Source organism: Lactuca saligna, chromosome 6, assembly GCF_052625555.1.
Source record: "Lactuca saligna cultivar CGN05327 chromosome 6, ASM5262555v1, whole genome shotgun sequence".
In the NCBI taxonomy this organism is placed as follows: domain Eukaryota; kingdom Viridiplantae; phylum Streptophyta; class Magnoliopsida; order Asterales; family Asteraceae; genus Lactuca; species Lactuca saligna.
In genome coordinates, this window is record NC_136422.1 from 30,535,219 (window position 1) to 30,550,066 (window position 14,848).

Sequence of the window (14,848 nt, forward strand, 5' to 3'; positions counted from 1 at the left end):
TCATGTTGAAACTAAAGTGGAAGTTTTATATGGTGACAATCTGATATATTAGTCTAAACGATAGTCGATTACGAAGATGTATGAAATGAATGAGGAAGTTTCTAAAATGAGGATGTTATGAATGACATGCATTAGAACATTATTGGCCAAGATATTTAATGTGGTAGGAGTGATGTCGATCAATGATAAATTGAGGGAGGGAAGAATCAAGATTCAAGAATGTAGTGGTTTTGGCATGTCCATATGAGACAACACACCACTACAATAGAGTAGTATAGGTTGATGATATGTATTCATACAAGGAGTGATGATTAAAATTTAAAAATCAGGATTGGGGAGCAAGAAAATATGTCATAGTTTTTTTTTTCTTTACAATGTTTACATATTTATTTTTCCCTTTAAGTCGACGCTTAATTGCCAAAAACAAATTTCTTATTTACCACCTCTATTCACTATCACTCCACACGATTTACATGTTGGAGATCATCTGAAAATAGTCTTTCTATGACAAAGTGGAGTAATGACTTCTTTCTTACACATTCTTAATGAGAATCAAGTATTATTGTTGTTACTATTGTTTCTTAGCCAACAAAAACAAAAAAGAAAAATAATAAACTTTCTTCCCAAAGAAAAACGTTTTTTTAATAGGAATGAATCATTTTCCACTTACACAATAGATATGATTCACATTTCCAAATTTAGATAGGAATTAGTATCTATACTCAACCAAAGTGCTCAATCAATTTCAATCTCCCTAACCACAACCTCTTAGTCATCATCATCTTACTTTCCTCTCTCCTCACTTCATGATCACTATAAATATATATTACTCTCTCCCAGTTGTCCACCATCATATACATCATTCTCTCTCCCTCTACTACATACACATGTATATATAAACATGATGGTAGTAAAGATTCTGAAAGCATGGCTTAAAAAGAGGAGGGAGATCGATGGAGTTGCATCTTGTTTAAGCTTTAAAAACTGGTGTCCATGGAGAATCACTCAAGCATCATCATCATCATCATCACCATCCATACATGAAGATGATGAACATGACTCCATTCCAAGGGACGTCCCAAAGGGTCATCTTGTAGTCTACGTTGGTCAAAACCAGAGTAGGTTTGTCATCAATGTGAAATTACTAAAAAACCCGTCATTCAACGAGTTGTTGGATCAAGCTCGAGAAGAATACGACTTCACTGCTGATTCTAAACTCTACATCCCTTGTGATGAGGAAGTCTTCCTCAAAGTTGCTTCATTGCCACATGATCAAAAAACCACTTTCTGTTTTTGAATTTTGTTAGATTTTTTTCTTCTTCAAGATTTTAGATTTAGTGTAAAGTAGCAAACCCCATTTTTGAAGGGATTCTTGATGAAATAATAAACTGTGATTCCTAATCATAACAACAAAATCATGAAAAGTAACCATTCCAATTTCCATCTACACATTTTATACAAACCATTTGAATTCATATCATCTAAAAAAAAATGTTATTCACATTTGTTCAAACACATTTAACCAAAACACTAACACTTCATATTTGCAAGAATAGACATCACATATTCACATGAATTATCATCTAACATCTCCAAGCATGGCTTCAAGCTCTCGTTGACCAAAAGGTTGACCACTAGAATTAGCATCAATGGACTTCACAGACAAGTAATACATCAACCATGCAACCATGAAGTAAACCTCCATTAAACAATGTAAAGCTCTAGCAAAGAAATCCCCAAATGTTCTTGCAAATACCCATCGAGCATATGGTCCACAAACTATACTTTCAAAACTCTTGAGATTATAAGCGGGATGAAGCGATAATGACAACAAATTCCAACCTTCTTGAACAACTTCCCGCCAATTTCTTCTTGGATCCGCCATAACTATCCAAGGATCCAGAGTAAGCACAAAGGAGGTCAAGAAATCTACGAACAGCCATGGTAAAATGAAGTCTTCACGTTCCTTCTCGAAACCTTTAACCCATGGAGAGAAAATGGAATATGGCATGAAGATTAACCTAACGAAGATCTTCACGAGTGTATGTTTGTCTTCAATTTGTCCGAAGAAGCAGATGCCCAAGAGTAGAGAGAAAACAGATCTGATTATCCATCTCATGAGAATGTTGCGACACAATCGTTTCAAACCCAGAGAACAACCATTCAAGTAAGTCGCGATGAAGGAGTTGTATCTCATACAGAAATCGTTCAGAACCAATACGAATATAACCCCATGAACGTAAGCATAAGTAGAAACGAATCCAAGCACGAGATATCCATATGAAGCACAGAAAGCACCAAAGGGAAAGAACAATGCAGTAAATCCATGGCGTTCGAGGTCAGATGTCTTCAAGGACTGCGAGTCGGAATTACTTTCAGCCGTTTCATCAATCGGAACAGAATCGTTGATTTCAGATGCGTTGATGCCAGTATCCGACACGGAATTGGAGAATCCCAATTGGGAATCGGAGGAGTCGAGTATGAATGAGGTGGAATTTGATTGGGGGTTTGGGAGGCTGCGACGATCGAACTCGTCGTCTTCGGTGAAGAAATCATCGTCTAGAGACCCGACGCCGGGGAGATGGAGGAAGGGGCGGCGTACGGTGGTGGTCCCGGTGGGATTGGGAGGTTCGTGAGTTCGAGAGAAGAAGGATTGAATGGAAGACTGGTTATCGATGTAGGAAGTGAGGGAATTAGTAGCAATGTCGATGTTAAGACGTTGAAAAGACAGAAGGATGGAAAGAACGAGAAACATAAGGAAATTCTTGCGGGTGAAGAAGATGGAGGTGGTTCGAGTCAGGACAGCAGTGGCCGTCGGGAGGACGACTATACGCCGTGGCGGCGGTGGCGGTGGCGGTGGCGGTGGAGGATGCTCGTTCATGGCGATGACAATGGATCTTGAGTTTCTATTATTGGTCAGAATTTAGATGTGCAGAGTGATGAACTATGATTTGTTTAGAGCATTATATATAAACCCATTTCGAAGTTGGTGCCCAATTCAGTTAACTTCCCTCCAATTCTTTGATCCTCTCCAATGGCGGAATGCGTTTCTTGATTGAATCTTGTTCAGTTTGGCGGTTATTTCCTTCTTTGTTCTGTTTCAAGCTTTCACGTTCTGTTGCGAGGGCAGAGGAACCGATTTCGAATTGTAATAACTTTGACACGTGGCACTTAAAAGGAAAGGGTTTTAGTTGTAAAACTCGATCGACAAAAGAAATAGTTGTGTATTATTTCTTGTAATAAAAATAATGAAAAATGTGAAATTGGTATCAAAATGAACATGATTAATCCAAGTCATCAAACGATATTTTTTATGCCATATTTGACTCTTTGTTTTAGGCATGGTATCATGGTATGAATTACCAGAGAAAAAAATCATGCAAAATATAAATATTCCAGGGTTAGATATGAAAAATGCACATGATTATATGGGAGAGAGTGAGAAAAAGAGAGTAGTTACCATTTTAATAATGGCATTGAATACACACAAATTATAATATTACACTTATGATCAAGATGCGGACTTTGGTTGATTGAGGAAATCTTTTTAGAGGATATGTCTCATCGATAGAAAAATAAGGAAGATGAAGCAAATAAAAAACAAATGAAAGAAGACAATGTTAAACATAGGTAGAAAGAGAAGATAGAAAAGCTCGAAAGTATAAAAAGGTTTAGTTAGAGAATAAATACTCTTGAAAAAGGTCAAGTATCAATTTCGCACCACCAAAATAGCAAAGAAAGAAAGATAATACATTTGAGCCGAATTCGTCAATTGGATTGCAATTTTTTTTTCTCCACAAATTATGACACCAACAATTTCATCTAAGCAATGAACGTAGATGTAACAATGGATAATTATTGATTTCGTGAAGATAAAATGAAGATTTTGTTCTAAGGCATTTTAGAAAGGCGTTTGGGAATTGCTCTTATGAAAATATTCTATGTGTTTAACCAAAGGTATTCATACTTGAAGTGCCCATAGGCATGTCTTTGTTAAACTTGTGTAAATGTGTTAAAATATTGTTCTCATTTTTATGTTGGTAATTCATTTTATTCTGCATTTATCTTTCACTATTAAATCTTGGGTTTTATAAAGTGTTATCAGAGTTACCATTGAAAGATTTAAGCGTTTTTTTAACTAAAATGATTTGATTTTTATTTTAGAACCTTTTTTTGTCTTTTATATCTCAATATTAGATTTCATATTCAATGGTGATATTGAATCATCATGATGATTGTTCAATAACTAAGTCTCCACTTTTAATACAAGAAAAGTACAATCAATAGATTATGCTAATGAAAGGGTTTTTATGATTTTACTAACAGAAGTTGTGGAGATCAATTGAAGAAGTCTAAAAGTGTAGGTCGATGTGGTTGCTGATATGTAATTTTGTTCATCCTTCTTTCTCATAACTTGAGCAATACAAATTGTTCTAAAAGTACGTGTTAGAATTTTGGAACCAAATTTAGATGATTTGGATCGTGAATGCTCCAGAATGATTACTGCTACTTCGAAATGCTCTATTCCAAAGATAGTGTTCATTTTACGAAAAAAAAAGTTATAAGTTGGTTATTATTATTAAAATAGTCATTTATATGGATTAGATTACTCAATTTCCCTATTATTAATCTCCTTTTGCTTATGTTATTTGGTTCATGAGGCTAACCCAAAATGACCCTACTATTAATAGAAATATTACAAAAATAGTTAATGATATTGTACACCATTTTCAACACTTACTATCTATCAAATACTTAATTCATTAAGTAATAAGCCATATATTCCTATAATAACACATATATAACTCATCTCAATAATTCATGAAAATTAACTAGTTCTCTTGGCTTCGGTGTTTGGCTTGGCACTTCTTGGATCAAGCTTATTTTCACTTCCTATTCAATAATATGATCAAGCTATTTTAGCTTAACTTATTTATTTAAGAGCTTAATAGCTAACTCAAACAAAATATGATCACTTACTTGATCATATAGGTTTTTCATATTCCCATTTCATATATATAACTCATAAAGCTTTTATTTTCACTCAATGAGTTATTTCAATACAACTTTTTCATAAATCTTTATGTATTGTGTTAATCCATTAAGACATCTATTCACTTCATACAACTCCTATATATGAACATTATAAGTTAAATTCAATATAATTTGTCATATTCCATGACAACCATCATTATTGACATAAAACTTAGTGTTATGTCTAAATTCATTAAGACGTAGCTTAATGTCACTTCATCTTGTTCATTGCTTACTTAGGATTTGAATCCCATTTTTTTTTTCAGTATCATGAATTTCACCATTAATTCATTTATTTAAGTTCAATAGCATCTTTACCATGTTTATAACAACAATAAGTAAGAGTTTAAACACTAAGGTTAAATTTCAAGCTACTTACTTCATGTTCTACCATGGAAGACTACTAAAAGCTTAAAATGATGAAGAAGTGGATATATACCTTATCTGGATTAGATGATAAATCTTTTCTATTGTTCGATATCTCCTTGGTTTGGCTTCAATCTCTCATGGAAAGCTCAAAAAATCACCACTTAAGTTCTCAAGTTGTGTGGAAATGAGTTTTGGAACATTTTACCGACTTTTCCATGTTTTAAATGTTTTTTCAAACTCCAACCACAAAACATGATCACATAATGATCATGTTTTCTGAATTATACAATCATGTTTTGTGGTTATACATAATGTTTGTACTTATTCCAAGTGAGTGAATTAATTTGATTCTAATGATGGAATCATCCGTTCCTTTTCCTAACTCACAATTCTCCAATTTCACTAATCCTTACTAGAATCACCTTGGGCTCACGGAGTTCTAATAAATTAAAACTAAATACATACCTCTAAAAGATGAGTATGTATTTCATGATATTGGCATAATACATATTAGCTACTTGAAAGAAACTGTCATCCATACACCTTGGAATGGGCATCAGACACCAAAACATTTATCAAACTTCATATAGAAGTTGAAGGAGCACATAGAGTTCACATTGTACCAAATCACTATGTATGAATGATGGATTGAAACCAAATAAACAAATAAAACTCTTACAACTTAAAACGCATGGAATTAGGAACTCATCAAGGTTTATAAGACAATCATTGATTTACATTGAACTTCAAACTTTACATGGACTCCAAAGAAGATTAACTTCTTCAAAAACTCAATAAACATCATTCCAAGCATGGGTTACTAACAATACCTCAAATATGAGGATAAAACATCGTAAGTAACATAATAAAAACCTCCTAACACTTCAAGATTTATTAAATTTTGGATCTAGATCTTCTAGGGTTAGAAAACCCTCAAAATATATGTAGCATTTGCATTTCAGGTATTTTTCCTTTTTTCCCTTAATTAAAAACTATTGCATTTTGGTCCCTGGCCGAGTATGTTGGGGGTACGCTAGGAGTACGTTGGGCATACTGGGTCAAAATGAAGATCGTGGAGGCACCCAAGTACGCAGGGCGTATGTAGAGTACGCAGGGCATTACGGTCGCCTGGGATAAACCCTAATTTTTAGGGTTTAAGCCCTATTTAAACACCTTAAGTTATTCTTGGACCTTTTTATGACCATCCTCCACTTCTCCGAACCTTGAGAACGAAACCCTAATTTTCATTTGAGTGTTTTGAGCTTGGAAGTGATATTTGGGAATCTTTTTGGTGATCTTGAAGGAAGAAGAGCTCTTGGAAGTTACATTGGTGTGGTTGGAGCTTGTGGATCCAGAATCATCACTAACATGGAAAGCTTTTGAAGGTATAAAGCTCTTAACTTGATGGTTCATAATGATAGATCTAGTTCGGACTTGTTTTGTGCATTTTATAGCCCCTTAAGTCATGCTTAAGAGTATAAGCTACTCCAGAAGCTAGAGATGATATATCTTAGCATTTTTCAGGTTCCTTGTGGATAAAAATGCAATCTTGATGTGTTATATTGGACCATGCATGAGTTAGGGTTCTTATTGTGTGCCTTATTGGTTAAAATCTAGTATTGGGTCCTATTAAGACATGCAAAGGAGTAAAGTTGCCAACTTTACATGTTAAGACATCATTTAGATCGGATCTAAGAAGTATACTTAGTTGCTTAACCAATTAAGCACATAATGGCGAATTGGGCTTGTTGTTGAGTACGATGGGTGTACCCAGCTCATACGCAGCACATACGAGCCAATGGAGGTGTACGTCGGGCGTACTCAGCAATTGTTGGCTTTTGTTGACTTTTGTGATTTGGGTCATATTTGGACTATTAGGGCTTTGGGCCTTGTTGGGCCACTAGCCTTTCTAACTTTGGGCCATTGTTAGGCTTTGGGCCTTCTTGTATTTGAGCCCATAATGGTCTTTGGGTATCCTTTTGGATTTTCGGACATATTAGGCTTTTGGTGCCTTCGGGTTAGGCCTCGGTTATTGGGCTAAGTGAGGAAAGGGTAAAATACCATTTACCCTGGGCGTTGGATAAATGAACTAGATTCCTAGTTATGGTTTATGTCCCAATTATTAATTGGGGTTTTATTTATTGATTAGCGTGGGGATTTTCCGGTTCAGTAGCTCGATCATTTGTTTGACTGACCACAGACTAAGGTGAGTTGATCACTATATTGTATGACACTAGGATATGTTATATACTTATAGTCTTTGTGACTCCTACTATATATATGTTATATGCATGTATGCTTGTTTTCTATATATATGTGGGGTGAAATAGACCCGGAGGTGAAATAGACTTGGTATAGCCTTGTGTTGACAAATAAGTTGAAATAGACTCGGGGATGAAATAGATCCATCAGTGAAATAGAACCAATACAGCCTTGTGTTGACGCATGAGTTGAAATAGACTCGGGGTGAAATAGACTCGGGGGTGAAATAGACCCGGCATAACCTTGAGCTATGCGGTATTTTAGGGAACTCACTAAGCTCCGTGCTTACGGTTTTCATTTTATGTTTCAGGTACTTCTGGATCGAAGGGGAAGAGCTCAAGATGATCACATCGCACACACCACAGTTTCTGTTTTATTTGACTCTGACGTATTGAGATGACTGATTGACATACTTCGTTTTTTCTTTATGGTTTTATGAACACCTTTGGGTTGATGGTTTTATTATTATGAAAACGAAATTTTTGGTTTTATATTTTAGGACGTTTCAATATGACTAAAACTTAATTAGACCTAAATGGGAGTATGAATTGAAAATCCAACCACAAATAATTAACTAGATACATTAGATGAACATAAAAATATGGATTCTCAAATCAAATCAAAAGTTTGATTTCTTTGATGTAGGGTTAAGAAAATCCTTCAAAATAACACTGTCTTCCAAATCTCTCAACTATTTTTTAGTTGTTGTTTGGAAATGGATTTATAAATTAAAACTCATATGAACACCATAGGTGAAAAGGAAACTCGAATTCTAAGAATCACATGAACCCTATAATGAAATTGGTAGAGAAAGTAAGAAAAATATACCTTCGAAAGCTAGATTATAAGTACAATTGACCAAAGCTCCAACAAACACCCTCAAGCTTCAAGTACCAAAGTTTTGGGAGAGAATACTCGTCCATTGAATCCTCTCCTTTCTCTAGATTGTGCTCCTCTCCCAAATGGAGGAGAATCTTTTAGCTTAAGTACCTTAATACCCTAACATGTTACACTATGGACCGTCAAGTTTGATTTCTCTCAAATATGCACCATTTGACTAGACTTTTAAATGAAGTTTTACTACTAAGGCTTTTGCCTTCAATTTACTAACTTCCTAACAATAAGATCTCAAATACTTTCAAATGTAACCCTTAGGTTTAAAGGAACTTGTTTTTATACCTATGTGGTATTAAAACTTAAGTACCAAAATTAGTTACTAATATTTTTTGTTTTCTCTAAAAATTATCTTTATAACTTTTTTTTAACTTGGATTTTTCTTTTTGATGTCATCATTTTGAAATTAGGAAATGAACAATGCGAGGAATCCTAAAAAAGGAGTCGATTTACACATTTTATACAAAGTATTTGAATTCATCTCATCTAAAAATGCTAATCACATACGTCGATACATATTTAACCAAAAACACCAAAAGATTACTACTCTTCATATTTGCAAGAATTAACATCAACTATCATTTAAGATTTAACATCTTCAAGCATGGCTTCAAGCTCTAGTTTACCAAAAGGTTCACCACTAGAATTAGCATGAATGGACTTCACAGACAAGTAATACATCATCCATGCAACCATGAAATAAACCTCCATGAAAGACTGGAAAGCTACACCAAAGAACACCCCAAAATGTTGTGAAATCACCCATCTAACATATCTCCCACAAACTACAACTTCAAAAAACATAAGATCAACAGCAGGTTGAAGCATTAATAACAGTAAATGATAACCTTCTTTCACAATTTCTCTCCAGCTTCTTCTTGAACCCGCCATAACTATCCAAGCTACCACAACAAACGCATAAGACATGAACAAGTCTAATATGATCCATGATTTTAGGAACCAGTAAATCTCCTTCTCGAAACCTTTAACCCAAGGGGACATAATTGAAAATGGCATGAACTTGTACCTAAGGAAGATCTTTAAGAAGGAATATTGATCTTTGATTGATACGAAGAAACAGAAGCCCAGTAGATGAGTGAGAGCATCCCTGATTGCCCATCTCATGAGAATGAAGGGAGATAATCTTTTCACACCCAAAAACAAACTGATTGAGAAATTAATGGTGAAAGAGTTGTGGCTCTCACAGAAATCATTCAGCACCATTAGGAATAGGGTTTTTGGCACTGTAGCAAAAGAATGTTTTGACGAATTTACACATTTAGTCACTCAAGTTTTTTTGTTGCACAATTAGTCATTAAACTTAAAAAAATTGTTTCAGTTATACCATATTTAGCTAGGCAACCTGATGAACCGGTATATTTGCTATATTTGCTGACCTGGAAATTAAAAAATAACAAAAAAAACACTTTCTCACTAATCCAAGTATAAAATACTTCTTTTGGCACATATCCTAAACTAAAAATAAGAACAAAAATAATCTCCCACCACCATTATCCACCGTCTCCATCCACAACAAAATTTGGAGACAAGGTACATTTTCGGCATTAATGGAGATTTTCAAGAAGACTAACTTTTACAATATCGAACATGGGATATGCAAATATCGATTCCAAAACTGAAAATTTCGATTCCAAAAACCATTTGAATCCGAAAACCCTAAAAATTCGCTTGCATTAGGTAAACCAGAAAACATAGATCTGCAGACATGTATTCTAAATCTGCAAGTCTCGATCATTGATATCTCATGCCATAATCTTCAGAGCTTGGACGTAAGTCGGAACTCATTCACAAGGTTTCTTCCTATCTGGGTATTTCAGTTAGGGCTACACAGAATTCTATTTTGAGGGAATAAGCTGACTGGAAGCATCTATGGTGCTCTTACTTTCTCCGTTGATACATCTTCAACTTGTTGACATCCTAAGATTCATTATTTTGTGAAATCCCATCGGAAATTGTTGAACATATACAAGAATGAACTGATTGGGGAAATCCCGGAAACTATCTTAAAGCATTTCTCATGAAATTGGAGGAGCGTTATCGCCATCGCCTTCATCCCCCATCGCCTTGACCAACATCAATATTTACACTCCTTGCTTTGTTCATCAACAATCCTTCACTTAATGCCACGGATGATATTTATCATCACCATCTTCACCCTCCATCATTGCATCAACCATACAACACCTGTAATTCAAAAGGAACACATCAAGAGGGAGAAGAGGGAAAATCCATACCCATCTGCAACATCCAAGGAAATCAGTCACTGTTCACCACAAATCAAACCACCAAATACCACAAATCAAACCACCAAATACCACCTGTTCATCTATTGCTTTGAGTGAAATTAAAAAACACAAAAGAGGAGTGAGACTCGAAGATTTAGTGGAGGGAGTAAAAGAAAGAGAATGGGTGTGATTTTATTTCATGCAATCGATTGAAGATAGGAAGGGAGATGTGACATGCGATCGATTGAAGAGAAGAAAAAAAGGATGATAACTTCGATTCACTGGAGGAAGTAAAAGAAAGAGAACCAGTTAAATGTTTATTTAAGTAAATGGTAATCTATATGGACACCACATATGCAACATCTGGCATTAATATAAACCTATTTTGCCATGTAGGACTCCAAATAAGTGGAGTTAACCTGGAAACCTGTTAGTTTGGGGGTCAAGCCCCTATTTAACAGGTAAAAACCAACTTTAAGGACTATCTACGCAAAAAAATACATGGATGACTAAATGTGTAAATTCCTCAAACTTTGTTGTGCTACAGTGCCAAAAACCCTTAGGAATATAACTCCATGAACTATAGTATAAGTAGCAACGAATCCAAGAATCATAAACCAATAGGAAGCAGAGAGAGCACCAATAAGAAACAACAATGCAGTAAAATCATGGTGTTCGAGGCCAAACCTCTTCAAGAAGAACTGGAATTCGGATTCACTTTCAGTCGTTTCGTTCAATGGTGCAGAATCGTTGCTTCTATGGATGACGTCGTTTTCTTCTTTCTCTATGACCTCGATTAATGTGAAAGTCATCTTAGCAGTAGAACGCATAGTTTCAGATGCCCTAATTCCGTTATCGGATACAAAATCAGAGACTCCCAATTGGGGGTCGAAGGAGTCAAGTATGAATGAAGTGGCATATAATTGGGAATTTGGGAGTCTGCTGCCAAAACATCGATGATCGAACTCGTAGTCTCCAGGGAAAGAATCATCGTCTAGAGTCCTAGTCCTGACACGGGTGAGGTGGGGAACACGACGACATCTGGTGGTGATGTTGGAGGTAGGGGAGGTGGTATTGGGAGGGTCGTGAATTCGATAGATGAGGGGTTTTATGGAAGGGTCATTATCGACGATGGAAGTGAGGGAATGAGTAGTCGTTTCAACGTTAACGCGTACAGAAAGCACCAAGAGGGAAAGAAGGAGAAGCATCTGGAGGTTGTTGGGGTTGAAGAAGATGGAGGTGGTTTGCTTGAGGATATCAATGGTAGTCCGGAGGACGACTATGCGTGGCAGTCACGCAGCCGCCGTCACCACCGTGCAGGATGCTCGTTCATGGTGATGGGTTTTACCGATGAATTATAACGGATCTTGAGTTTCTATTATTGATTACAATCAACTTCCCTCCAGTTCTTTGATCCTCTCCAATGGCTGCATGCCTTTCTTCATTGAAATTTCCCGCTTTGTTGCTATGGAGAAATCAATTTATAAGGACCTCTCACACGTGTATGTAATGAGTTTATTATATTTTTCTTGTGATAGAATAATGTATAAAAATGGTTTATAATGTACTATTCCACTCGTATATCCAAGTTATCAAAGGATTTTAGATTTTTGTTTTATGATACCAAACTAGATTGGGGGGTTTTGTGATAGAAAATAATGAAATTTGTCAAGAAAATTAGGATATGAATTAATTAAAATTAGTTATCTGTTTTGTTGACATTAAATAAATAATGTTTTCTTTTTGGTTTATGGATTTATCAACAAAAAAAAAACTAGAATGGTTTTTATAACTAGAGCAAATATACGAGAATATACAAGGGGTATTATCGTCATTTAACCCCTACGAGATCCTTTTTCAATCACCATCATAATGCATCGGAATTAGTAATTCCAAAAGATTTGATTACTCCGATATTTTTTCTTAACATAAGTTGCAATCAATTCCTTATAACTCCACCTCTTCTTCCCTCTATTAAACTCCAAAAGTGGCTCCGAACTAGAGTGAAAATCACCTTTCCCCAACACCTCAAACACAAGATCATCAGTTAACACAACACCCGAATCATTCACATTCATATTCCTCAAAGCAAAGTCCAAATTTTTCCCTAATCTCCTATCCAAATACGCATCAACAACACAACCATAAGTCACAAGATCCGGGAAAATTCCATTATGCTTCATATGTTCAAGGCTCAAATGCAAATCCCAAAACAAAGACATCTTTGAGAAAGCCACAGCTCGAATATTAAAAGTGGTCAAATCAGGTTCAAATCCAGCTTCCAACATATTTAAAAACTCTCTTTGTAAACTCTTCATTTTAAAATTTGCAGCATATGACAATAACAATAAGTTCCAAAGAAGATTTCCTGCATTTCTCCTACCAAGACCCACATCCCTTAAAAAGCTACCCAAACTATGAAACTTTTTGTCCTTTATATAAGCAAGAGAAATTGCCCTAATCCCATCTTTTTCAACCAAAAGTCTTGAGCTTTTTAGACGTTTGTAAGCATTTTCCATCATGGGTATTGAACCAAAACGACTATAATACATGATATAAGCATTACCCATAACAGAATCAACAAGAAATCCCTTTGAGACCATATCTTTTAATGTATTCTCCATTACTTCAAGCTCTCCTATCTTACCAAAACAAGATATGGTGTGTGCATAAACTTGGTGTTGTAATTGAGGACGCCTCAGACTAATTTGATGTATAATTTGGATTACTTCATCAAAAAGCCTCCATTCAATGTAAGCATCAATTAGGCCCAAAACTGTGTGAATATCAAGATTATAAGAACTGTTTATAATTTCATTCCATATGGAATCTGCCTGTGTGAAAAATCCATTATTTGCATTGTATAACATCAAAGTTGTCATGGTAGAATTGTCGGGAACAAAACCTTCGGATTGCAATTTATGGACATGTGTTCCCTTTCTGTTTAAACTTGGAATAATAGAAGCACAGTTTTTATGATTATCCTGCGTAGAAATATAAGGAAAAGTAAGAAGTGCTACATCAGTTGTATCGAGAAAATGGCTTACCTTTTGAGCTGAACTTCTACCATGTGAGTTCTTATGGCTGCAGAATGTCCTCGAACCAATCAATTTGGCTTCAATAGGATGAGGTACAGAAAGAACCGAGATAGCTTCAAAGGGGTAAATTTCACAAAATCCGATTAATACAAGCAACAAAAAATAATATAGAAAAGGAATACCAATGAGGCAATGACCGAATTTGAATTTAAGATATGATCGAGTTGACTGTTGAGAACCTACGTGAGACGACAGATGTTGTGGAAACGATTGCGGTGGAGGACCGGTGACTGCTTGAACATGATGGTGGTGATGGATGGAACATATGCCGATGATGGTGGGAGACGAAGACGGTTGAGGGTGGCGCTGCTTAAAGACGATGATAATGATGACTAAAGACAATGGAGGCTGGCAGATTGGTTGTTCGTGTCTTGAAGGCGAAGGGGATGAAGAATTGGGGGGAGATAAACGATGAGATGGGCTTATGTGATAGATTTAATGGGTTTTTATTTAATTTAGAATAAGGTCCCTATAATTTGTATGTGTGGTCCTAACTTAATTTTTTAATTCGGAAGATCCCTCTAGTTTGTTTTTATTGCGCGTTTGGTCACTGTCTTACCTAAAAAGATTATTTTGCCCTTGATTTTTTAATTTATTTAAATAAAATAGGATAGATAAGGTAAGATAAGGTGAGGTGAAAGTGGGGTTGAGGGTGTGTTTATTTAAATAAATTAAACAATCAATGACAAAATAGTCTTTTTATGTAAGATAGGAACTAAGCACGTAACAAAAACAAATAGTAGGTATCCCAAACCATAGAGACCATTTGTGTAATTTACTCTTTAATTTATATTAAAATATAGAAAATAAAAATAATAAAAAATCTAAAAAGAGGTAAAATAGTAATTCCAAATCAAATTTATACCAAAAAATTACAAAAATCAACTACAAATAAAATTGAAACGGCATCCTACATGGATCATTTATTTTTATAGTGTTTTATAA

At 35.3% G+C, this 14,848-nt stretch overlaps 3 protein-coding genes and 1 pseudogene across 3 annotated transcripts; 1 reads left to right on the top strand and 3 right to left on the bottom strand.

Moving 5' to 3' along the window:
* Positions 1 to 904: 904 nt before the first annotated feature.
* On the top strand, positions 905 to 1,297 carry LOC145002411 (protein SMALL AUXIN UP-REGULATED RNA 12 pseudogene; annotated as a pseudogene).
* A 282-nt stretch (positions 1,298 to 1,579) lies between these two features.
* On the bottom strand, positions 1,580 to 2,881 carry LOC145002412 (uncharacterized). Its single transcript, XM_078961694.1, has one exon. It carries the CDS (start codon positions 2,879 to 2,881, stop codon positions 1,580 to 1,582), a length of 1,302 nt encoding a protein of 433 aa, XP_078817820.1.
* Positions 2,882 to 9,141: 6,260 nt separating this feature from the next.
* LOC145002413 (uncharacterized) lies at positions 9,142 to 11,635 on the bottom strand. Its single transcript, XM_078961695.1, has 3 exons — positions 11,363 to 11,635; positions 9,905 to 9,956; positions 9,142 to 9,803 (listed from the first exon to the last, which is right to left on the bottom strand). Exons 1-3 carry the CDS (start codon positions 11,633 to 11,635, stop codon positions 9,142 to 9,144), a joined length of 987 nt encoding a protein of 328 aa, XP_078817821.1.
* Positions 11,636 to 12,570: 935 nt separating this feature from the next.
* LOC145002496 (pentatricopeptide repeat-containing protein At3g42630-like) lies at positions 12,571 to 14,330 on the bottom strand. The gene is made up of 3 exons (XM_078961753.1): positions 14,087 to 14,330; positions 13,853 to 13,956; positions 12,571 to 13,789 (listed from the first exon to the last, which is right to left on the bottom strand). The coding sequence occupies exons 1-3, from the start codon at positions 14,166 to 14,168 to the stop codon at positions 12,689 to 12,691; spliced, it is 1,287 nt and encodes a 428-aa protein (XP_078817879.1). The 5' UTR covers positions 14,169 to 14,330; the 3' UTR covers positions 12,571 to 12,688.
* Between the last annotated feature and the right edge of the window lie 518 nt (positions 14,331 to 14,848).